The 25,099-nt window shown below is 52.1% G+C and overlaps 4 protein-coding genes across 4 annotated transcripts; 3 read left to right on the top strand and 1 right to left on the bottom strand.

Moving 5' to 3' along the window:
* Positions 1-1,407: 1,407 nt before the first annotated feature.
* Positions 1,408-2,961, top strand: KRP23_65 (Retrovirus-related Pol polyprotein from transposon opus; the record flags this gene model as incomplete). Its single annotated transcript, XM_067891599.1, has 1 exon — positions 1,408-2,961. One exon carries the CDS (start codon positions 1,408-1,410, stop codon positions 2,959-2,961), a length of 1,554 nt encoding a protein of 517 aa, XP_067750619.1.
* A 13,724-nt stretch (positions 2,962-16,685) lies between these two features.
* Positions 16,686-17,399, top strand: KRP23_66 (Secreted RxLR effector protein; the record flags this gene model as incomplete). The annotated part of the gene is made up of 1 exon (XM_067891709.1): positions 16,686-17,399. The coding sequence occupies one exon, from the start codon at positions 16,686-16,688 to the stop codon at positions 17,397-17,399; it is 714 nt and encodes a 237-aa protein (XP_067750620.1).
* Positions 17,400-17,514: 115 nt separating this feature from the next.
* On the bottom strand, positions 17,515-19,582 carry KRP23_67 (Solute carrier family 52, riboflavin transporter, member 3; the record flags this gene model as incomplete). The annotated part of the gene is made up of 9 exons (XM_067891822.1): positions 17,515-17,648; positions 17,737-17,817; positions 17,902-17,971; positions 18,044-18,098; positions 18,162-18,256; positions 18,329-18,720; positions 18,795-19,004; positions 19,091-19,274; positions 19,349-19,582. The coding sequence occupies 9 exons, from the start codon at positions 19,580-19,582 to the stop codon at positions 17,515-17,517; spliced, it is 1,455 nt and encodes a 484-aa protein (XP_067750621.1).
* A 556-nt stretch (positions 19,583-20,138) lies between these two features.
* KRP23_68 (uncharacterized protein) lies at positions 20,139-21,865 on the top strand (the record flags this gene model as incomplete). The annotated part of the gene is made up of 2 exons (XM_067891936.1): positions 20,139-21,708; positions 21,852-21,865. 2 exons carry the CDS (start codon positions 20,139-20,141, stop codon positions 21,863-21,865), a joined length of 1,584 nt encoding a protein of 527 aa, XP_067750622.1.
* Between the last annotated feature and the right edge of the window lie 3,234 nt (positions 21,866-25,099).

Raw genomic sequence — 25,099 nt, forward strand, 5'->3', positions numbered from 1 at the left:
TAGTCGGTCGTTGGACGGACTACAAAGTGCTACCAGGTGTAATGGGTCTGCTTAGACCCACTACTTAAGCTTACACGTGTGCGCACGTGTAGGAGGAAGCGTAGGAGTAATTTACTTAAGTTCAGTATACTTGTATCCACAAGTATACTTAAACCTAGATAAATGAACCAAACGGAAGCTTTGGTGGTAAATGAGAACTGTATTGATTGTAAATGGGGTTTCCTCCTAAAACTGATATTTCTAATGAGAGGTTCTGCCATTGGATGGCTGGCAGAACCCCTATCTATTGAATGACTCTCATTGGTAGAAAGGTGTTACTTTCTACCAGTCATATGCCTTTTGCTATGAATGTGGACCACCCTGTGGTGGTCACCTGAATGTATGCCTTAGTGCATGTTGCACTAAGGTAGGAGGTGAACCGAATGTGTAGCCCCGCTACATGATGCGATCGAGCGTGTCGACATCGGACACGCTGCAATGAAGATCGCTGCCCCCAGTGAGAGTCAATCTCACTGCAAGAAGCAAGATGACAAGCCGAACCTTGTCATCCTGAAGGTAAGCTCGAAGAGAGAGAAGTCTCTTCGTGCTCTAGTGGGCTGTGGAGCGTCGAACAACTTTGTTCGACTGCAGAGCCTTCCAAAGCTGACTTCGAGGAAGTGAAAACACCTCGAAGTCTATTGGAAGTGAGGCTAGCAACGGGTGTCGTTGTTAGAACCGAGAAGCGTATCGTACGCGTACGCTTCTCTTACCAAGAGAAGGAGTTCGTCGACGAGCTTATCGTCCTGGAACTGGACGATAAGTTCGATATGGTGTTGGGCATGCCGTGGCTTGCACGGCATGATCCGGTGATCGACTGAACGAAGCGCACGATCGTGCGCTTCGGGAGCAGCAGCAGCGCGACAGAGAGCGATGGCCCTGTCGGCGCAGCACATGCACCACGTGGTGCATGCGGCCCTCCACTAGAGACAGCGCGGAATGCGGCTGTCTCCGGTCACCCCAAGCGAACGCCAACGACTGCGAGAGTCGTTGGGAGAAGATGTGAACCGAATCAGCAGGGCCTGGTTCAATCCGATTCGAGAGGGTCTCGAAGCGTCCGGGGCGACGCGGTAGTGTCGACAGGTAATGTCGACACACAATTGGTCGAAAGACACTCCGCCGTTAGGCGTAGAGGTAAAGAAGATGCGTCGGCTCTGGGAGCCGACGCTGCAAGCAGTGCGGACGGTTGCAAACGTCCCGCACCGGAAATGCTTGCGAGCTCGCGTGCAGCCGGGCTGCACGACGAAGCGGTGCGCGATCAAGCCGGGCTTGAACGCGTGCGCCCGCGGGTAAAACCCGCTGGCGAATACAAGGAACAATTGGCCACGGCCGGGCCTGGACAAGAAGAAACTCGAGGAGCCGGGCTCCCGCATGAGAAGTGAACGGCGCAAGCGAGCAAAGCTGCGTAAGTCTCGGTCAGGGGCCGAGACGCTACAAGCAGTGTCTGCCGAGCAGACACAGGAGTTGGAGACAACCGTCGAGACATTGAGTGTCTTGACGCGTACGAGTATTGGTCTCCAATACAAGAAGATGAGGCTGGAGAATCCTCCGACGTTAGCGTCGGAGTTGATGTCGCTTCCAGTCACAAGCTGGAAGCGTTTCGCTCGCGAACTGCACGATGGACGCATCGAGCAGATCTGCATCCTCTCGGACGTCGAGAGGATGACGTGTGAAGCAGAAGAGCTGAATCAGCTCATCTCTGAGGGCGCGGACGCCCTCAGCGCGAAGTCGAAGAAGGAACGCTTCGACGAGCAAGGCTGGGACTCGCTCAAGGCGAGCCCCTTTTACAAGGTCTTGCGTGAGTACAAGGATGTACTCCCGGACGACATTCCTGCGGAGCTACCGCAGGACAAGGGTGTTCAGCACGAGATTGATCTCGTGCCGGGAACGAAGTACTGCGTCACGCGACAGTGGCCACTGCCGCGTGAGCAAGTCAAGGCAATCGACGACTTCTTTGAAAGTCGTCGCAATGCAGGACAAGTGCGGGAATCGAAGTCCCCGCACAGCGCGCCTACGTTCTGTGTGAAGAAACCACAGGGCGGGTGGCGCATCGTTCATGCGTACAACCAGCTGAACGATGCGACGGTACCGGCGCAGACGCCGATACCTCGAAAAGATGTGATCATCGATTCGATGACCTCGAGTACTATCTTCAGTACTCTGGATCTGAGAGACGGGTTCTATCAGATCCCCATGCGTGAGAGTGATATCCCTCTCACAGCGGTAAGCACTCCGAGCGGCATGCTCTGGGAGTGGCTCGTAATGCCGCAGGGGCTGAAGAACGCCCCAGCGACGTTCAACAGGTGCGTCACGCACTTGTTGCGCCCGGCGCGCGACTTCGCACCGAGCTATTTCGATGACGTGTTCATTCACAGCCGGGCTGTGAATGGTAAATCGGATGTGGAGATGCATACAGAGCATCTCCGCAAGTTGCTTGAGCTCATGCGAAAGCACAAGCTCTACGCGAACCTGAAGAAGTGTATCTTCGGGGCAACCGAGATACCCGTACTTGGGTGTCTCGTGGGGAAAAACGGCGTACGCCCTGACCCAGGAAAGGTCAGAGTGATCAATGAATGGCCTACGCCTTCAAACGTAAAGGAACTGCGGCAGTTCCTTGGACTCGCCACGTACTTGTGCAAGTACGTGAGCAACTACGCGGGCAAGATTCGCCCGCTGTCGCAACTCTTAAAGAAAGAGGCTGCATGGGAATGGACTGCTGATTGTCAGCAGGCCTTCGAAGCGGTCAAGCAGGGCTTGACTGAGGCGCCGATCTTGGCGGTGGCCGACCAAGATCGCCCATTCCACGTGGTGTGCGATGCATCCGATTTCGCGATCGGATGCGCACTGATGCAACTCGATCACGAAGGTCGTGATCGTGTGGTTTACTACCAATCGCGTCAGCTGAAGCCAGCAGAAGCCAGCTGAGCGCAATTACCCGGTACATGACAAGGAACTCCTTGCCATGAAGTATGCACTCGCAAAGTTTCGAGTGTATCTACTTGGGAGTAGACCATTCGTGGTCTACACCGACCACGCATCGTTGCGTACGGCGATCAAGTCGCCGCACATATCACAAAGAATGGCACGGTGGCTGTCATTCTTTGCTGAATACAACTTCCAGGTTGAGTACAAACCTGGAAGGTTGAATATCGTGGCCGACGCGCTTTCGCGTCGACCAGATTATGCGGTGCAAGAGGCCGACTACACCCTCGTCGTCCTTGTTGGACGACGTGAAGGCCGCATACGCACACGACGCGGATGTGAAGCAGTTGTTGGAGTACCTCTCCACACCTTCTGACAAGTCTCGTCAGAAGCTGGCCAAACACCTTCGTGCCCGTGTACACCGTTATCGTGTACACAATGGTCTGCTGCTTTACAGCGCAGTCGACGACAACGCAGATCGCATTGTCGTGCCGGATGATCATGAGCTGAAGCTCAAGATCACGTATGAGTACCACGATGCCCCGACATCGGGACATCCTGGCCGTGAGAAGACATATTTGCTTCTCACGCGTGACTTCTATTGGAGCCACCAGTACAAGTGGGTACACAAGTACGTTCGTGCTTGCGAGGTATGCCAGCGCGTGAAGCCTGCGCCCAACTCGCAGGCTCCGCTTCAATCACTACCGACTCCGTCGGAGTGCTGGCAGTCCATTTCAATGGACTTTGTTTTTGGTCTTCCGCAAGACAACAAGCGGAGGACTGGTATTGTGGTCTTTGTTGACCGCTTCAGCAAGATGGTGCATCTTGCTGCAGTACCAGCCGAGGTGACAGCCAAACAGACGGCATGTCTGTTTGTCGACATGGTGTTTAGACACCATGGTATGCCACTCGACATCGTGTCGGATCGGGATCCGCGCTTTACAGCGCGATTCTGGCAAGAAGTGTTTACACTTCTTGGGACGCAGTTGTCCATGTCGACTGCGGATCATCCGCAGACCGACGGACAAACAGAGCGTGTCAACCGCGTGCTGGTTGACACCATGAAGAGCTACGCGCACTCGTTCCATCAATGGAGCGACTGCTTGCCGATGGCGGAGTTCGCCATCAACAACTCGGTGCATGTCTCGACAGGACACACACCGTTCTACGTGAATGCCATGAGGCACCCACGCGTACCGAGCGTACTCGGTGCGGTAGCTCCTTCCTTAAGTGGGGGAGGATATCCGGTTAATTCAAAACAACCGGATAAGCACGCTGATACAAGCAATGTATCAGCTGTGACGACTCGCGCACGTACTGCGCGCAGTCATGGCGACGACAAGACAGTGTCTACGACGGGCGTAGACACTTTAAACGACAACGAACATCACGCGCAGGCCGGGCCTGCTGCGAACAAGGAGCACGAACTGAACCAGGGGTTCAGCTCGGATGCAATGGACTTTGTCCAGCGTCGACAAGCCGTAATTCGGTTTGTCCAAGATGCAATAGCAGCTTCTGTCGATCGACAGAAGCTGAATGCCGATAACTCCGGCAGGGGAAACACAAATGAATTTAAAATTGGTTCATTAGTTCTGTTAGCTACGCAGAACCTAGCTAAACATGCAGTTTCCGATTTCGGAGCAAGCAAGCTTGCTCCGCGCTTCATTGGGCCATTCACCGTGTTGGCGAAGCATGGCAACGCGTACACACTGGACATACCGTCCAGCATGCGCTTGCACCCAACGTTTTACGTTGGGCGACTGAAGCCGTACGTGCAGCACGAGTCACCTACGTCTGGTGACTCGCCAAAGCGCTCTCGAGCGCGGCGACGCGCTTCAAGGCGCCGGAGAGCCTCGTCCCGACCTCGACCTTTACGTTCGAGGTCGTCTGCGCAACCTCCGCGAGTTGAGCCTTCAACAAGCTCAGCTCCTGACGCAGAGCAGCGAACTGCGACGCTTGGAGACGCTCAACAGCCTCCAAGCGAGACTCAAGGTTTGGTTGACCAAACCCGGGGCGTCTTCCCGCCCCCCCCCCCCCCCACGCCCGTTGCGAGACGCACGCGGGGCAACTCGCTGGATCGTCCAGCGAATTGTTGGTCATCGGAACCAGACCCAAGGTCCGGTTCATTTTCGTATTCGTTGGAGAGGATTTCCTCCCCAACACGATACGTGGGAATCACGGAATGTCCTGATGGAGGACATTCCGGAAATGGTGACGGCGTACGAAGGCCGCCACCGCCACCTCCGCCGAAGGGCGTAAAACTTGGGCGAGCGCTGTAGTCGCCTACAGCACTCGGATAAGTGCTGCGATTATCCGCAGCACTAGAAGACGCCTGCGCCTGAAAACTGGCGCGCAGGGTCTTGAGGTCGTCAGGTACACACATGGACGTGTACCCGTTGACGTCCCGCTCGGTGATGCGTACTGCTCCGGGGTAGCAGTACTCACAAGCAGTGTCATAAGGCACTGCGCAAGGAAGTCCAATACCGACTGCACCATGGTGCAGTCGTTCAAGTTTACCACGCTTCGAGAACTTCTCGTAGCGCTCCCGCGCCTGGCTAATCCGGTCGCGATAGCCAGCGGGGTTCTTGTTGAAGTTTTCAACAAAGGCACTCCAACTTTGACAAAGTGCCTGCCACTCGGGCACTTTGCTTCTGCGAGAAGTCTTCTTGCTCGCAAACCATCGGAGCTCATGGAAGAGCCCGATGTAGTAGTCGCGCCTTTGATTCGTTAACGGATCAAAGTGTACTCGCTTCGCGACGTCATCGTCAACGATGGCGTTGCACGAGTACAGCGCGTACAGATTCGGTGGCGCGGTCGCACCGAATCGGCTGCCGATCTCAGACTGAGACGGCATCCACGGCTCACGCACTGGTTCAGTGCGCGAGGCCGCAACAGCAGCGGATGGAGTGGAGTCATCTCCATCCCGCGGAGTCGTCAAGGCTCCAGCGGCAGCGAGCGGTGTTCCACTGCCGCTGCGCGAACGCTTCGAGCCCGAAGCGTTCGAGTCGTCCTCGCGTGGACGACGCAGACCCACATTGGGGTCAATGTGGCCCGGAGACAAGATGTCCTTGTCTCCTTCGAGTTCCCCCTCCTCGACTTCGCTTCCGTAGTCGAGGGGAACTCCCTCTCCACCCGGAGAGTAAATGCCCACTCCGGTTTCGACAGCAATGATCTTGCCTGTCTTGTTTCGGATGGCATGTTTCTCATGCCATCTCGAGTGGTATCCAGCAACAAAGAGGCGACTCTCTGTTGCCGCGCTTGTCGGCATCGCCGTCGAGGCGATGCCAGTAGCGGTCGTGGCTGAGGCAGCGGCCGTCGTCGCCTTGGAGGCGACGACAGCACTTGCTGTTGCCGAAGCGGCCGGCGTCTTGGACGAAGACGTCGTTGGCGTGCTCATTGGGAATGAGCACGTGTTCTCCCGAAGAAAATACGGATTGACGTGTCGAGACCGGCACGTCAAATCCTAACGGGGGGATGGTGTAGCGGGGCTACACATTCGGTTCACCTCCTACCTTAGTGCAACATGCACTAAGGCATACATTCAGGTGACCACCACAGGGTGGTCCACATTCATAGCAAAAGGCATATGACTGGTAGAAAGTAACACCTTTCTACCAATGAGAGTCATTCAATAGATAGGGGTTCTGCCAGCCATCCAATGGCAGAACCTCTCATTAGAAATATCAGTTTTAGGAGGAAACCCCATTTACAATCAATACAGTTCTCATTTACCACCAAAGCTTTCGTTTGGTTCATTTATCTAGGTTTAAGTATACTTGTGGATACAAGTATACTGAACTTAAGTAAATTACTCCTACGCTTCCTCCTACACGTGCGCACACGTGTAAGCTTAAGTAGTGGGTCTAAGCAGACCCATTACAATCGGCGTCAGCCATCTGTGTGTGAGAGAGGACAAGAGTGTCCGACATGCTAGCGAATTGCATGAAGTAGCGAAGCCCGATACCTGCACCAGCGATCGCCGTACTGTTGGCGAACCTGCACAGATATTACTCTTTTTCAAGAGTTGAGTGTGCGTAGTGCGTAACTTTTCATCACCTACTGTACCAAGCTGGCTGCTCTAGCAGTAATTGGTTCACCCAGAGCGATACGCAAATACATCGAAGTGCGGAAGACACGTGAGGCGATCCGGAGGGAAATGAGTCAGGATCGAAGCGAATTCACGTCGCGTGCCAATGTCGTCCAGACTGGAGGTCAAGGCATCCAGCCGGAGTGGGTCTTGCCGCGCTTGCAGGAGAAATTGACGGGCGCTCATGTCAAACAGACGTTCGAATTCAGAATCGTCGTCCGCGTTCATCTCCTCGAAGCCAATCAATGCTGTAGTGCCTCCATACCCATTCATCGTGAAACCGCAGCCACGCGTGTCGTCCACCGTGGCTGGAACTCCCACCAAGTACCGGTGTCTGGCAGGGAAGGCAAGGTCCAGCGCGCCGAAGAGTCAGGAGGCGCAAAAGTCTCGCGCCGAACAGTTTGCTGTGACAGGACGCCCTTGTAAAATAGCGCGTCGACGTCTTCCATCCGCACGTGGCGTGGTCGCGAGAAGGAAGGCAACACGACACCCTCGCCCATCGGGATGGGGCTAACGCCACCGCCACCAGCGTTTGCGCTCGCGTCCGGGGCGTTCTCAGTGCTGTTGTCACCCTCGGGCTGACGCAGAACGATCGCTTGCGATTCAGCGCCTGAAAGCTGGCTCGAGTCTTCTGGGGGGCGCATCTCGACGTCGCCGTTGCCTGGAGGAGAAGCAGAAGCTGGGGGAGGCTGTGTACTGTCGCCGCTGGCGTCGAGGAAGGCGCTGGGGCCGGAATGTTGCTGGTCTCCGCCATGTTGACAAGTTGGGAAATCGCGATATGACCGCGTATTGCACGTGAATGCTGTGGTATCCGGGAGGAGAACATTGAAGATGGATCGTGACCGACCGTTGGAGAGACAGGGTACGGCAATGTGCTGAATTCTGGCACACGGCAGAGTGCAACGGCAGCGTTTGATTCGATTTCTTGGGTTGGCTCCCGTTTGAATGTCCTGGCCATGATTCGCCAGCTCGGGGATATTTCCTCTCTGATGGATCTGGACCAGGAGGGGCGGTTGACACGAGGTGTTCCTGGTTTTTCTGTGACGCACCGCCGTCGCGACTCTGGTCTAAAATTTCGAGCATGGATACTATTGGATGAAATGGAGAATGTGACTCGGCTGTACCCGTGCGACACGGGTGACGTATGGAGTGCGACTGATTTATGGAAAGATTTTACGCCTAACCACAGATGGGCCCAACTGGCTGGAAGTGTGTATCCTGGATGTGTACAAATCCACGATTGCAAACCCGCATTATGTCCAGCCCCCGGACTTTCCCTTACGATGAGTGTCTAAAGCCTGGCGGAAAGTGCAGTTGAGAACGTATCTCAGATTGTACCTCATCTTGCTGTGGTTCAGAGTGACTACTAAAGATACTGAACCAAGATCATCCACTACCAACACCCAAGTCGTGCGCTGGAAGCCCAAAGAGTCTGGATGTCAAGTACATCCTGAATCCTGAATCCTGACTCCAGAATACCAGAATCTTGACGGTTGACCACTGACTATTTGACTTCGAAGACAGTAGTACGTCATCAAGTGAAACGCAATTGAACTACCGCCAAAGAACCCAGCAGAACTGTTGAGTCGACACTTTTGAAGCTACGAAGACAATGTACCCAGACCATACTGAAGCAAAGACAATTTGACCCAAGCCATAGTGAAATCAAGATAAATCACCCAGAGCCGAGATCTAGAAAGAATTGATAGTTTAAGGATTACAGTCAACAACAGAGTTTGTTTTACCCCGTTCTGCGCAAGTGAATTCGGCCAAGCCTGCCGACGGAAATCCGGAGGACCCGAGACTACGACCGCGATACAACAAGGGGCGCTGCGACCATTAAGGACGGGTCGTCTGTGGCATCTCCACCTCATAACATCAAGTCCAGTTAGGTGGTGACCAGAGGCGCTCCGGCACCCTGGGTTGACCCACCTATTTCATATTCTAGTTGGGTCACTAGCGTGCTGGTGTTTGCCCATTTCATATTCACTTGCTATTCGAGGTGACTGACTAGCAGTTGTCCCCCGAAGTGATAGTTTAACTGCTGTGTGTATCGATTGACTATAGTATTTGATAGTTTCTCTCTTAATTGAGAGTGGTGCGCGTATTATACGAGTGTTCAGACTGACTAGGTGTCTGAATTGTAAGACTCGAGTGAGCCTAGCGAGTGACCCACCGTTCAAGGGTCGATAAGAATAAGTGACGGCTATTTGTATTGTATATAACTCTGTATTTGTTGGCTATTGGTGTTTGGGGTGCATCCTGGGTAAAGGTGCATCCTGAATTTCCGATACTCTGGGTGTGAAATCCAGACTACACTCTGCCATTCTGTCGTTGAGAGTGCATCCTGAAGTGGACGTACGCTCGGCACAACTTCAAGGCCACAAGCTCGGTGAAGTGTCGTTTCGTCAAAGACAAACGAGCCGACAGGGATTCCGCAAGGTACCCACGCCACCAAGAACCCAAGGTTTCGCTTCGCGGTGAGATCTTGGATACTTGTTGACTCCTACAAGTCTTCCCCCTTCAATCCTGGAGGAGGAATTCCTGGAGCGCGCTATACGAACCCCCCTGGGCGGTAAAGGTTTCATCGACCTCGCCACACTTCGAGGTGTTTTCACCTCCTCGAAGTCAAGCCTTGGAAGGCTCTGCAGTCGAACAAAGCTGTTCGACGCTCCACAGTCCACTAGAGCACGAAGAGACCCCTCTCTCTTCGAGCTTACCTTCAGGATGACAAGGTTTGGCTTGTCATCTTGCTTCTTGCAGTGAGATTGACTCTCACCGGGGGCAGCGATCTTCATTGCAGCGTGTCCGATGTCGACACGCTCGACCGCATCACCAGCAGGGCGCCCCGCGCCTGCTGGTCCCTCTAGTTTTTTATAGCCCGTGATGATACCCAGTATCGCCACGACGGCTCTTCGCCGCGTGCACAGGTGCTGGGCACTCGCGAGCGTAGTGACCGATGTTTCCGCAGCGGAAACAACGCACATTCGTTGATCCACGACGCTGCTGGGAACCAGCAGCGGTCGCACTCGAGAGGTCCATTGGTTCGGGACCTCCCGACGGCCGTACCACCGGTCGTGGCATCAGCCGTGGGGCGTTCACATGCAGTTTAGCCTGCCGCAGGCTAAACTCTTCTTGCATTGCAAGCGCAATTGCAGCCTCGAGAGTATTTGGATACTCTCGGAAGAGATAGGTCTTCACAGGCCCATCTCTAAGGCCCTTCATGAACGTGACGACCTTTGTCGCCTCGTCAATCGGGTTGGTCACGATGTTCGAGACCAAGTACCGTGCTCTTTGGGCGTAAGCATGCACGTCATGCTTGCCCTGTTGCAGATCGAGGAACTCCGCCCTCGATCGGAACTCGTTTTGCGGGGGCTCAAACGCTAGTTTGAGCTCCTCCTTGAACTCTTCGTACGTGCTAAAGCACGTAGAGTCCGTGAGTCGGTGTCCGTACGCCCAACTCCTCGCTCGTCCGCCAAGACATGACATGGCGAACGCAACCTTCGACAACGGGTCGACGATACGTCGAGCCGTAATGGCAGTGTCGACCTCGACAAGCCAACTGAGGAGAGATTCGCCCTCTCTTCCAACGTAACTGCTTACGTGGAGTTTCAATGACTCCACGCGCGGTGCGGCCGATGGCGACACCGAAGATCGAGTAGTGGTTTCACGCTGTTCCTTCACGATGAAACCCAGAGCAACACCGTGTTGCTCCGTCGGTGATAGCGTTCGCAACATCGTTGCTACCGCCGCTTCCCCAATGACTGTCGACAGTCGTTGGAGGGCCTCCCACTCTGGTTCCGACAGGTGGGGGCAGTCTGCACGCGCAACATGCGTTGCAGACGTGTTTGGGCTACCCACGGACATGTTACTGTCCGAGGGCAGGTTCTCAGCCCCGCGTTCGTATTCCATACGAACGTGTTCTTTATCGGTCGTTGGACGGACTACAAAGTGCTACCAGGTGTAATGGGTCTGCTTAGACCCACTACTTAAGCTTACACGTGTGCGCACGTGTAGGAGGAAGCGTAGGAGTAATTTACTTAAGTTCAGTATACTTGTATCCACAAGTATACTTAAACCTAGATAAATGAACCAAACGAAAGCTTTGGTGCTAAATGAGAACTGTATTGATTGTAAATGGGGTTTCCTCCTAAAACTGATATTTCTAATGAGAGGTTCTGCCATTGGATGGCAGGCAGAACCCCTATCTATTCAATGACTCTCATTGGTAGAAAGGTGTTACTTTCTACCAGTCATATGCTTTTGCTATGAATGTGGACCACCCTGTGGTGGTCACCTGAATGTATGCCTTAGTGCGTGTTGCACTAAGGTAGGAGGTGAACCGAATGTGTAGCCCCGCTACATTCCTCAGCTACGCTGACACAACCTCGGACTTAAATGAGCCTTTTCGCACTTGAATCTGTATATTTCAGTGGTGTGCGCCACACCTTGCAAATTATCGAGGGGGTGGGGAAAGAAGAAAGTGATACGATTGGCTGTTACAAAGGTGGGTGGTGTGCACGTTGAACTTCTGTCAAAGGGGGCATTTTGCCCCCTTTCGTGGTCGATTTCCTCGCAGGTTTTGACTCGACCATGAAAGGGGTCAAAATGCCCCTGTTGACCACGAAAGGGTTAAAGTACTAGGAAATTCTAACAAGACCAATAGTACAATGACAAGACTTCAAGTACTATGACAAGACCTATCATACTATTCCTTGTAGATACGCTTGTTGAGTCTTCACAAGCCGGCGCTTTCTGTCGAGGCGTATGTATTTTGCCAGTGTGTCAATAGTGAGGACGCACATGTATGGAACAATAGTATCCTTCAGCCAATGGTTGATGTAGTTAGCCGAATACGCAGAAAGTGTATCGTCGGAAGCCTCCCGCGGATCAGTAAATCCTTTCGGGTAACAAACTCCTCAATGTCTTGAACAATTAGCTTAGCAGCACTGAGGCGACTAGGCAACACTCCACTTTTCTTTATGTCCAGGCCTGCCCACTCACATACCGGCTTGAATAAATAAGTCCTTCTAGTCTTTCGCATGCGGGAGGATAGACACTTTCTCCTCGCAGGTAGAGCTGTCACACGCTGGGACAGTGCCACGGTCTCTTGAAGGCTGCAATACCAAGACGAGGGCGTCAATTTTCTCTTCAAGAGCTTTCATCGAATTTTCGACAGTCTTCAGACGCTTTTGAATGGAACTGTCGGGTAACGTTTGCCTTGAAGAGACAGCAGTGTTTTGCTTCCGCCCCGTATACGTCGTTGGACACCCTGAATGGACTTTACGATCTGGTGCCGAATAGTCGGCGAGTTGCTTATCTTCATAGGTAGCTGCTTGGTCTGGAGATAGCGAACGAGAGTCTCTCCTGACTCGTTTTGAGTCCAGCCTGCCCACCACGTCACCATTTAGTATTCCTTTTCATCTGGTGTTGTATTCGAATAGGTTTTCAATTATGAGGGGTACTAAATTCGGAAGAATACGTTATGAGCAGGGATTGATAGTAGTGGGGTTTTTGGTCCTTAGTACTAAGACTAAATATTCACCTCGCTTCCGTTAAATATTAGTTTATCACTGCTAAACCAGCAGCCATGACCCAGAACTAAGACTAACAATTGAAACTATTAGTACTAAACTGAGTGATAAAATCGGCTCACCGCAGACCGCGCTTGCTTGACTCCATCCGCTCAATCTTGGCCCGATTATGACGCAGCACGAGCTGCCGTTGTGCGCGCTCATTATCTGTACGCGTCCTCAGCGAGCTCATGACGAACGACCCAGTTGAAAATACACGTTCTTGAAATGCCGTAGAAGAACTCCGGCCCAGCCAAACTCGCGCAAGTGTCGTGATCGACGGGAAGACTTTTTCACCGGACTCAGCAAACCATTTGCAAACGTCGATGTGTTGACAAAGCTGTTCTACGTTCCACACGCTCTTCTTTTCCCTGTTGCGCATTGTCAACTTGGGCCAAACTTCTTTGCGCTTGGTTTCGTCTGCGATCTGGTGCTTTGCGACTTCTGCCCACTCGACGCGGTGGTTTAGCCATCTCTCTACTTCTGTGCCTGCTTCTTTGTCGAGTCCTTCATCCGCAGTGTTGACTGCGCTCTGTTGACTTCCTTCCTCTCCGCATAGTAAATCTAGGTCAGCATCACATTGCGCAGTATCGTCGTTAGGCGATGAAGATGCTGAGTTTCTAAAACAATTTTCTTGGGTGGAGTCCCCGTACGTCGCGCGGTACAACACACGGTGCTCCATAATCAGTAGCTCTTTTGTTTCGGTGATAATCCTGTCAGTGACAGCTTCTGCTGTGTCGGGGATGCGGAGATAGTTTTTAGCTGCCCGTTTTGTACTTGGATCGAGGAATAGCGTCATACCCATCTGTACTGAAGGCATAGGTAGCCGGTTAGCTATCTGATGGAGTGTCCGTTTGATATAGCAGTACCCGAGAACTGAGATATCCTCGAGTTTCATCTCAATGCGGGCAAAATCTTCTCGTTGTGTCTTCATCGCGGACTCCGTCGAGACAGTATGCAGGAAATTTATATGAGTTCATGCGGGCGGACGCTACCCGAAGAAACACGTAAATAGTAAATGAAAGCAAACTCGCAGACTGAGACTCTACGAGTGCCAGGCTGGCGACGCGTTGCACAATCGCCTCCATCTCAACAGCTAAATTCCAGTCTGCTCTCGTAATGCAATTGAAAACATTTTTCTCGGTTTTGTCAGCGCTTCCAGTTTGAAAATAGGCACGAAAGGCAGCGTAGTTTACTATCAATCGCTGAAGTAGTTTGGATACGGATGCAACACGAATATCGATGTCCAGCAGAGCTGATAGTTGGGGTAGCTTACGGAAACGTTGAATATCTGTAAAGCGCTGAACACGTTGAGGGGAGTTACTGGATGCAAAGTAATTGTTCAGCGCGCGCAACTTGCGGGTTACCGCTCCACCTTCTGGGAAGGCACCACCTTGTGTCACCACCACCCTCTTCTTGGTTGTCAATTCGGTGACGACATCTGTCGACTACTGGGTCCGCACACTCTCCTTAAGTCCAATGCCATACCCGAAACAGAGATTCACTGCATGCATGGCACAGTCAGTTTAGAGGGTAGTGTCAAATTCTTTGAGATCTTACGAGCTGCAGGTGCAGTGTCAGAAATCGTGAAGCGAACCATAGTCTCCATACTCAATCCGTACAGAGATATTAGCTCTCCACTAAACACCGCCGCAACAGGTGCTGACTCATGTCCATCGTTTTTAGTCACCGCAAGCAGGGCCAAGTGGCGAGGCTTCCAGAAGTGGTCGATGAAAGATCCCGAGACTCCCACGATGGAGTTATTTGATTTATTGGTCCAAAGATCATGCATCACGTTCATGAAGGGCGTCCCGTGAAGCAGTTCGTGCTCTTTGCGTAGTAAATTGCGTGTGTCTCCCAGGTATTTCTCGTAATGATTGTCGAGGATGCAATTGTACGTCTCCAAAGCCAGAATGGTGATATTGGGGTCCCCAGTCAAAGCCGCAACAAGTTCCCGAAAAGCCGCTGTAGTCACTATATTGTAGGGTAGTCCTGTAGTACACAAATGGCATGAATATTTTTATTAGGCCGACAAAAACAAATACATACACAAAATTTACCGTCTCGAATCAACCAGCGCGCGATGTGTCCCAAAATAAAGTCTTGGTGTGGTTTGGACTGCCACCAGATCTTCTGGCGCTTACCGGGCTTCTTCTCTTCATGACTACCTTCAACAGCTTCATTTTTTGGGGCAGGGCGTTTACTACTCTCCTCGACCATGAACCGCAGGCTCCGCTGCTTGCGATGACTGACCTCCTTAACAGATATCGTGTGCTCCGGATGATTGTGCAGAACATGTGGCTTCGCGTTTGAAGCGTGTGCAGTCTTGCAGAGACATCTCTGCCACAACTTGGTCTCCGCACAGATTAGACAAATGTGCGTAAACGTTTTGCGGCGATACTTGACGGGTTCATCGAGCACGTGTACCACAGTCCATATGGAATCTGTCGTGTTGTCCGGAGCATGGTGGCCGACCGACGCTGGGATGTTACTTCAGGAGCGGTGGTTTCAACCATGCTCGATTGAGCAAGGTCGATCACTGTAGCTTGACTAGACGCAGAGATGCCGGAGATGCTACTCGGAGTCAACTCTTCTGAAGCATCGGCATTGCCGAGAAAAGTGCTAACGCAGGCGGGGCTACAGAAGCTGTATAAATATTGAGTTAGTAAGCACACCTATCTGGTTTATCTGGCTAGCCGTACTGTTCTGATAGATCTGCCTTATCACAGAGGCCGTTGCTGCATAGGTGATGCACCTGTCGCCCGCAAATATCACAAGGGGACGTCTCGTTCAGGTCTTCAAAGCAGCAGTCAATCTTGGCGCACTTCATCGTTGCGATCGATGAGACAGAAATAGAAGAATGAGAGGGAGAGGGGGGAGGTAGTGTTGGCTATCGCCGGAGAACCACCCCTTGCGTGCGGCCATCAAAAATCTAAGGCTGCCCAGGCATTCATGGAATTAGTAGAGCTATTAGTACTAACTATTCGAAATCTATACAACTAAAGCATTTAGTTCTACTAAAACCAAAGCCACGGCATAATATGCTTAGTACTAATAGTTTAGCACTACTATTAGTACTATCAAAACTATCGGGGAGGTTACTATCAATCCCTGGTTATGAGTCTGCACCTTTTACCAGACAAAATGGTTGTTTTTTTTTCAAGCAAGGTGGAGTTGGTCCACTTGTGCAACTTAATATTTCAACGTAAAAAGTACAATTTCCAGGCAAAATGGTTATGTTTAATCCTATTTTCCTAGCATCATGTCCTCACCGCGCACGGCGAGGAAGATGCTCTTAAAGCAGTGACGCTCCATGCACCAGACCAAGCGCTACGTAAGAACCCCTTGGTCACCTCAACAGCCTCTTTCAAGGACGCGTCCCTTGGCGCTGTCGCGTTCGTGTTTCTTGGCCTCGCGCGAGACGGGTGGAGGCGTCTGAGGCTTGGGCTTTTAGGTCAGCGTGCTCTGGTCCATTGACTGGAGGGGGGGGGGGGTCAGGTCGAAGCTCGGCACAAGGAGCCACTTGCAATGTGACTTGGCGCGTTGTTCAGTTTGGCAGCCGCAGCATGGCTGCCAACGAACCACTTTGACTGGTAACGATATACGACAAAATCATTTTGCTGTTAAAACCTTTTTTTATAGAAAAACCTTAGTTGACCATTTTGCTTCAAATAACAACCATTTTGTCTAGTATTGTACTCGCCACAAGTCGTTGGACCAAATGGTAGTCATCGGTTTTGATGATTCACAGCCCTAAGACACGGGTGCAAAGTTGGGTCTAGATTTCAAAAACGAGGCTGAATCTACACTTCAGTATCGCAGCCGTTATTGCGCTATAATAAAAGGTGTACATGTACTCAGTAGAATTTACTCGTATGTAGTCACGCTGAAGCCAGAAGCCCCATCGAAATATGTTTCCTCGGACGAGCTATGTTAATGATTCTGCCATTGCAGATCATCGTCGCTATTCTAAGGATGACAAATCATTTGTTGTTGGTATTTCTCTCCTCTCGATCGACTTCACTTCACAACTGTCCAGGTAACCCTCGCATCGGCGCCTTCCTCCCATGCGTTTCTGCAATGCCTTCCTGGCAACTCTGTTGATCCTCTTCGCAACCACCGTGGCCGCGGAAAAGTCTACCCGATCCAACAGCATTCCTAACGTCGGATACAACCGTGGAAGGCTACTGCGAAAGGCTGACGCTGCTAAGGCAAATGCCATCGACACCGAAGAGAGGGGCATCTGGTCGTCCATCAAGAATTGGGGGAAAATGCAGTATTGGCTGGCAGTCGGCAAGTCCGACGACCAAGTCAAGAAGGCGCTGAAGATGGAAGGGCTGACGGGTGCTGCTTTGAAGGCCCACCCGAACTACAAGAAACTGGAGAAGTTCTGGTACAAGCGCGAAGGTCGTGAGATGGACGATTGGCTTGCGGAAGGAATCTCAACGAAATCTGTGTGGGGCCATTTGGGGCTGGAAGAAATGAGCAAGGCGCAACGCAAGAATAGCGACGAGCTTAGACAATATGTGCGTTATGCAACCAAGTACGACGACCAGATTTGGAAATACAGGAACGGCCTTTTCGAGCCCCCGATTTACTACGGAGGCAGTGCAGCGGAGATGCATGTGAAAGTACAGATTTGGGCCAAGGCGAATCGAAAGAAGTGGTACGTGGAAGAAATGCTGAGGCTGGATGGTTTGTCCAAAGTTAAGCGAGAAGCGAACCCGAACAACAAGTACTACCTGGAATTCTTGGATTTGATGAAGAGATCGGAAAGGTAAATGGCGGTCCTAACCATTTTTGTGAGCAATGGCCGCCATGATGACGGAGCGGACTTCCAACATGAAACGTGACATTGTTTACAGAATTGAGTTTTTTGTCGCTTACCAACGCAGTTTACTGAATAAACAAACTTTCGCACCAGAAAATCAGCGGAAATGCAATTGCAGTTCCAGACATAGCGCCCAACTGTGTAGCCAAACCATTCCATTGATACACTCGCCGCGCAAAACCCGTCGAGTGCTTCACGTCTACAATGATAACACAAAAGAGTGAGCCAAACTGGGAACAACAAACATTACGTTGCACTACTGTAGGATAATGCTTTCTGCGGCCTACCTCCAGCTCGTTTCAGCGTCAGATAGAGCATCGTCTGCGTGTACGCACATCCAACGAGGTAGAATATGTGGACGAGAAGTGCTGCGCAAATGGATAGGGCCACATGCACGATTGTTAATGCAATACTCATCGATCCAAAAATGGGAGTTCCCACACATGGCTTACGCAATAAATATCCATGCTTGAGATCACTCAGGATCGGTCTGGAGGTGAGCGAGAACGACAGGAGCAGCGACTGAGGGACAGAATGACAGCAAGTACATTCGTCAGTTTACACCTCACTTTCCCCAAAATGCAGTAAACTCACCGCAAGTACTACCAGCACGAGAGTCATACTCTGGACGTAATACAACCGCACCCACCTTTCCGTACAACGTATCACAAAGTTAGCAATTCCTTAGACACCTTCTGAAATGGGTACTTACGTTGTGGCCACACTAGCAAGTGGAGAAAGAATTAGCGCTGCAATACTGGCTGTAGTCTGGAAACGTGCTGTCATCGTCTCTGTATTGTCTGCCGGCTACGGAACAAACATCATCAGATGAAGCTGACTGAGTACAGCAGTCGCTTTTTGACATGTCGTTCGACGCACCGCAAACTTCTTGTACACATAGGGCATCGTAGATGGTAGCCACCCAAAGGAAAAGGCGGCCAGCACCCACTGGCAAGCCAACAGTGGCCATACCTGTCGAAATACCGCGGCCCCAGACATCATTTCAGCGCTTTCCAGCTCCGTCGGTGCAGGAATCGTGACGGTACTTGCACTCGTGGAGCTGGGACAGCTACCGCAGGAGCTCCGACTGAGCAGCGTGTCCTCCTCTGCTTCTTGCGCAGCCCGTTCATCCAGTTCCAAGGCGCGTTGCTTCTGGTCCTGTACCGACCCATTTGTCGCAGCCTCCATCTCTTCTGAAGCCTGCACCGCTTGTGCCCACGGATGGTACTGCAAATACGCAAACGCAGCGAGCGACACGCTCATAATCGTAGCTGCCACAAAGCACTATCGGTCTCAGTACCCTTCACCGAAAGCCACCACAACCTTAAAATCCAACTCCACCCACCACAAATAAGGTAGAATGTCGACACGGAGTAGCGCAAGACACCCCCAGGGTCTTGCACAATGCCCAGCAACGCCACTAAAGACCCACTGAGTCCCTCCCCCGTGGACAACGCGCTCGTAAAGAGCGGCGGGAAGTTCGCCACGAACGGGTAGAACACCACACTGGACGTCGTGCTCACCATGCCCCCGAAATGTGTCAGGACCAGCATCGCTATAAGCTCAGGAGTAACGAAACAGTCAGCACTCTTGTCCTCTCCACCACTGGCAGCAACTGCACAGCACTGCAGGGCAGCGTACCGACACTGTGTCTCGATCCAAATACATTGGCCGTTTGGTCCCACAAGAGACTCATGAGCACCGCTACCACCACGCCTTGCACCAAAATCCACCAAATAACGGTGGACTGGCTCAGCAATTGCTGCCGAGCATTGAAAATCATGTAGAGCATCGGGTAGATGTTGGCCGACTCGAGTGCGAGGATCTGCAGGCAATAATTGTCAGCAATTATGAGTCAACCCGTTATGTGTCCTTTCATCCTGTCCGCTTTGACTGTACCGAGTAGGCGTAGATACTGTAGTGCTCCGGTAACTCGCGCAGGAACACGCCCAGCTCCACGTACGTTACGTTTGTCATGATCCATGACGCGAGGCCAAAGCCCACGAAGGCCAGAAACGTGACCACGCGCTGTCGTTGGAGTCGCAGCTGTCGTGGCCGAGAGACGCGGGTGTCCTGAAGCTGCTGGACGTTGGTCTTGAGCGGCTGCTGCTCGCCATCGTCCAGGGACATCATCTTGCAAAGAAGAGAGCTTTGGACAGCTTGTCTTTGCTAAGTACGAAATGTGAGTGTTTGTTGTGTTGGAATCGCGTCCACCACGCGACGTGCAACATTGCCTTATGTGAGACACACCACGCGCAACACTCGCCATTGACTGGCGGTTGGACGTTCAAATTCCAGCTCAGCTCACTTTCCTTTTTGCTTCGTCGAGCGCAGACCTCTTTCACTTTTGTATTCCTGCTTGATGGCAGTCGGTGGTCCATATGAAGATTTCAAACAACACCATCTTTCGACCGAGGGATCCAACCCTGTGGCGACAATTCTTCTCACCAGATCTGATGGACCCCACCACTCAACACCTTCATCCCAATAGCCACAGTACTACAGTGTATAGCATCCGCCGGCCCCCTACATGTAAAATACAACACTATCATTTCCCGACACCACCCGCCATATGCCTCCGATCAGAACACTCTCCACCTCCTCGCTCCTCTACACTAACGTCTCCAATACTGAAGACTGGTCTCCACATGGCAGCCTCTAATCAATTTGCACATTGTGTCTCTGTGTCATGGCCGACGAGTGCGCCCCGCAGCCCATGCGGACGCTGAGTCGCGAGTCCTGCGCGCGGGAGACCGAGAGCGCGTTCGCCGACTTCCTCTCGGACGGCAGCAACAGCAGCGACGAGGACGATGCGGACACGCGCGCGTTGCTGAGGATGCAGCAGCAGGCGGACGACCGACTGTACAGTGAAGCCCCGTTCAAGCTCAGTACGGACGACCGCAGCTTCCGGTTGACACTCAAGAGACCTGGAGACTTCGACGCTGAGGATGAAGGCGCCGCTGGTCCCAGGAAGCTGCTGGACCAGGTGCCGCAACCTAAAGACGAGGCTGAGAGTGACTGTGGGGTCAGGACGCTGGACGACGTGATGTCCTTGGTGGAGAGAGCGAGCCGAGTCATGGACGAGCACTTGAGTCTCGTGGCTGTGGAGGACCAGATCAGTTCGGTGGTCGAGTCTCCGCGGAGGAAGACGAGCATTCGGGAGACGGAGAGTGCCTTTGCCGACTTTCTGTCGGATGGCAGCAACAGCAGTGAAGAGGAGGAGCAAGATGACGCGGATACGAGAGCACTGCTGAGGATGCAGCAGCAGGCAGACGACCGCATGTACGTGGATACGTCGTTCAAGATGGAGCGTGTACCGGTACCGACAGTGGTGAAGGAAGAGAAGAGCCACAGCTTCCGGCTGACGTTGTCGAGACCTGGAGGCTTTGAGGCGCAGAGTCCAGAGGCTTGGAGCGGCCCGAAGAAGCTGGTGCAGGAACCACGGGGCCACATGTCCGCTGCTAGTGACGCTTCTGCCAATAGTGACGAGGACAAGAGCTTTGTGGACGACCACCCGAGTTTTAGTGATGCGAACAGTTTTACGGGTGCCAGTTTTATTGTCGTGGATGCTGCCGAGCGTACGAGTGGTGTGCACGAGAGTTTAGCCTCGAGGCCCCCAAGCTTTAACGCCGAGGGTGACAGCTTTTTCGACGAAGGGAGGCCGAGCTTTTCGGACGAGCACAGCTTCACAGGCGGCGAAAGTTTTACGGACAACAGCTTCGTGTATCGGCCGAGTCTACCTGATGAGGAGGACGAAGCTCAGACCAAAGCAAACGACCACGCGGCGACGAACAACAGCTTCGTTGATAGCAGCTTCGTGTACCGATCCCCTTTGCCCTGCGAAAACGATGAGGCCCTGACGCACGAGACGCACACAGCGAGTATTATCGCATCCGCAGCGGAAGGCAGCAACTTCGTATACCGACCAACGCTACCAACCAGCGACGACAACTCACAAGAAGGAGTGTCTAATTCCAATGATACGGTGAGCAGCAAGACCCCTGCACCCGTGGATAGTAGTTTTGTGTACCGACCAACTCTGCCGGTCAGCGACAACGTCTCTCACGACAGTAAACCAACTCATATTGACGCAGCGGATACGGATGTCTCCAGCTTTGCATACCGGCTTACCCAGCCGGACAGCGATGATGGCGGCAAAAACTCGGCTCGTGACGAAGGCGTTAGCCAAGGGACTGTTGCTACACAGGAGCGAGGAAACACAAGGATGAACGTTAAGGTCGATGCAGCGCACGATAGCGGTGAGAATGACCATGGACACGAGCCATCATTCTTGAGGGGAAAAGCTTCTTTTCATGTCGCCACCGGCTACTTTCTATTACCGGTGGCTTTTTTCCATGAGTGCAGTTACATTGTATTTCGATGGCTATTATTGATTTCGTAGCTGTACGAAATTGATGTAGCGTTCAAATGAGGGTGCACAGAGACGAAAGGGCAAGAAGTGCACGTTTGGGAAACTGATTGGAATTTTACATAGAAATTACTTGATAATATCATACTTTATCTGACGATATGTTCTCTATGAAATGTCTGCTCGGCGGAGCGGAGGCGATGTTCACTTCGCATTTGCCATGCGCGCTCTCAGGCACATTCGCTCCGCCGTCAACGATGCCTACGACGGCATCCGGCGCCTTCGACAACAACTTCGCGATGCTGAAGAGACGATCCGACGCCAAGCGCGCGAGATCGATATGCTAACGACCTCGCTGCGCCGGATCAGACAGGGCCGCGAGCTGGTCTCTGAATCCGCTTCGGACACGGAGGACGAAGAGATGTGGGGATTTCCATCGCCGCGCCGACCAAGGACACCGGAATTCGTCGACAACTTCAACTCCACCACACCAAGCCCAAATCTTGCAGGCTATTATAGCCAATCAAGCGACGACGAATCTGAGGATAGCGATTGATTCTGATTGGGTTGTAGCCAGAAAATTTCATTCATTGCAAATTTCATTTTGTTCGTTTCAGTACATTATAGGGTAGTAACGTTTAAGTCAAATTTCTTTCTGGAGTTAAAAAATTATCTGTGCTGCTTACAATGCGGTTCCTACTAAATCCAGATAATATACCACAAAGAATTTTCTGAAGCTCAATAACTGAAAACAAATGACATTCGTGCGCTATCCTTCCAATATAGAGCGCCTTTGCAGCTGACGTCTCCGTCGGCTGCTCACGCTCGCTGACATGCGTTTGTGTTCTCTCGTTGGAGTCTTGCTCACTTTCAAATTAGCCTCAAAGCAGTCTGCCTATAGACTAACCGCTCAAGTTCCAACCGATCCAGCCACAACAGAAGCCTCCCACCACATCAGCTTTCCGCATCTTCCCTTGCTGTCAAGTTGCTCCGCTTGTTGTGACCCCCTAGGCTCCATGCGCTCGCGTAGAGCTCAAAGAAGGCATTCCCGCCGGTTGGTGTCAGCTATCAGCAGCGACGTCCCCAACACTCAACCGGCGACGGCCGTACCCTCGCAATCACCGCCCCGTGTCAGTGATGCTCAAAGTAGTTCACGGCGGTCACTGTCGTCAAGCAGCAGCGACATTCCCACGACTCAACCCGCTACCACGGTGCCCTCGCCATTGCTTCAAAGTGCGCGTGAAGATAGTAGTACACCGACTCCGACTAGCCAACCTGTGATAGCTTCGTCATCCAGCGAAAGCGAGGACTTTGCATGTGAAGTAACCCCGCGACGACAATCACCTGCATCAATTGGAAGCAGTGGCAGCGGCAATGAACTGTTGCAGAGCCATACAAGCGCAAGTGCTGCTGAACTATCGGCTAGTGACAGCAATTATTCGTACGCGAGTGGTGGCGAAGAACACGAAGGTGTATCTCTCGTAGCGAGCATGGAATCCGGATCCAGCATACCTCACAGTCGAGAAGAGTTTGTTCACCCAGTCACATTCATAACGAAGGCCGAAGCCCGGGCGCAGCTCGACGGGTTGGAGAACGCTCGATTTTCTGTAACCGGCAACAGTCGCTTCTCCACGCGATTGTCGTGTACAACTCATGTTGATTGCACTGCAGAAGCTCGAATTAAGAAAGAGCGCAACGGACAGTTCCGCCTTTTTCGAAGTGGGATTCACACTACCGCAAAAGTGGCTGTGATGGCGCAGCGCACTGGCATCCACAAGCCGTTCCTTTCGGAGATTGACAACCTACTTCTTGGTGGTCAGGGCCCGCGTCAGTGCTTGATCACACTGCAAACAAAGTACATCGACAATGAAGATACATTGACTTTGCTGCCTTCAGTTACACAACTGAAAAACCGAGCGCATAAACTCCGAAAGCGAGGTGATTTTGACATTACGACATATGCAGACATCATGGAGTGGGCATCGCCAAGAATGTGCTTTACCAAGACCACATTTTTCAAGGATATGAGGTACTTTGTGGAGGATGACGCGCTCCGGGTTAGCCACCAGCCCTTGCAATACCAGAACGAACTGCTCGTTTTAGACATCTTTACGGACGCATTGGAGATTGGACAGACTTCCGTGGGGATTATCTTCACATCGAGGCGATTATTTCGAACGGTTACTCGCATGTTGTTGGGCCAACGGAAAGAAGTACTCATGGCCACCGATGGAACGTACAAGCTTCATTTTGGTGGTTGGACCCTTGTCTCCTTCGGAACATATGGAGTGAGATATACTGCAACACACCAATATCAGCAAAAGTTTTACCCGGCTGCGTTCATGTTCGTTCGGACTGAGACCGCGTACGCATACGTTCGACTTTTTACAGTCGTCAAGGATCGCACCAAGGAATTTTTCGGGGGAATCCTGGACGTACAGTTTGGATCAATGGATCATTCTTCGGAGATTGCAAATGCATTCCGCCAGGTGTGGCCGGACATTAAGCTGTTGAACTGTTGGCCACATTTGGATCGAAATGCTCGACGAAAGAAGAGCCTTCTAACAGACTCTGACCGCTACGAGAACATCATCAAGCCGCAGCTCGACTATCTGAGTCTGTCGCGGTCGTTCGACCAATTCGAAGCACTATCTAACCTGGTAACATCGAATTGGGCTGCTCTAGGGGAAACGGAATACGCTCATTGGTTAGAGGACCAATACCTCGTTGATCCGTGGGATCTGTGGTTCTACACAGCCAGTGACGAGCCTGGGATCGTGCCCAACCAAAACCCAATAGAGTCCCATCATCACGCCATCAAAGCAAGTAGTGTCATGCACCTTCGCGCTGCTACTGGCCATGTATTAGCCGGGACGTTGCCAAGAATTCTAACGCAATGCGCCATGGACTTTGGCTCGGAAATCATATGTCACTACGCAAGTGGCCCGGTCGGAGCAGAGATACTCCAAGCTGCAATGAACCTTTGTGCTCATGAGAACCACTTTCCGAAGCACCGAGGAAAATCGAAACGAGCAATCCTTTGCATCGGCGAGTACTACTTCAACGCTGATTACTACGTGGTTCAAGATGACAACGTGCACGGTCTTAACGTCGATACAGCACGAACAAAGCTGTATAAGCGTTCTCTCGGCGGAATTATGAGAGCGCACGAGAAGATCGAAAACGTTCAGCTTCGATATCTATCTCTCCACCGCGTGACAATTCTCGAGCGAGTGTCGTTTGAGCATAACTGGGATTCTCCGTCTTGGTGTGTGGATGAA

This window comes from Phytophthora ramorum (genome assembly GCF_020800215.1).
Source record: "Phytophthora ramorum isolate Pr-102 chromosome Unknown Phyram_PR-102_s0001, whole genome shotgun sequence".
Classification (NCBI taxonomy): Eukaryota; Oomycota; class Peronosporomycetes; order Peronosporales; family Peronosporaceae; genus Phytophthora; species Phytophthora ramorum.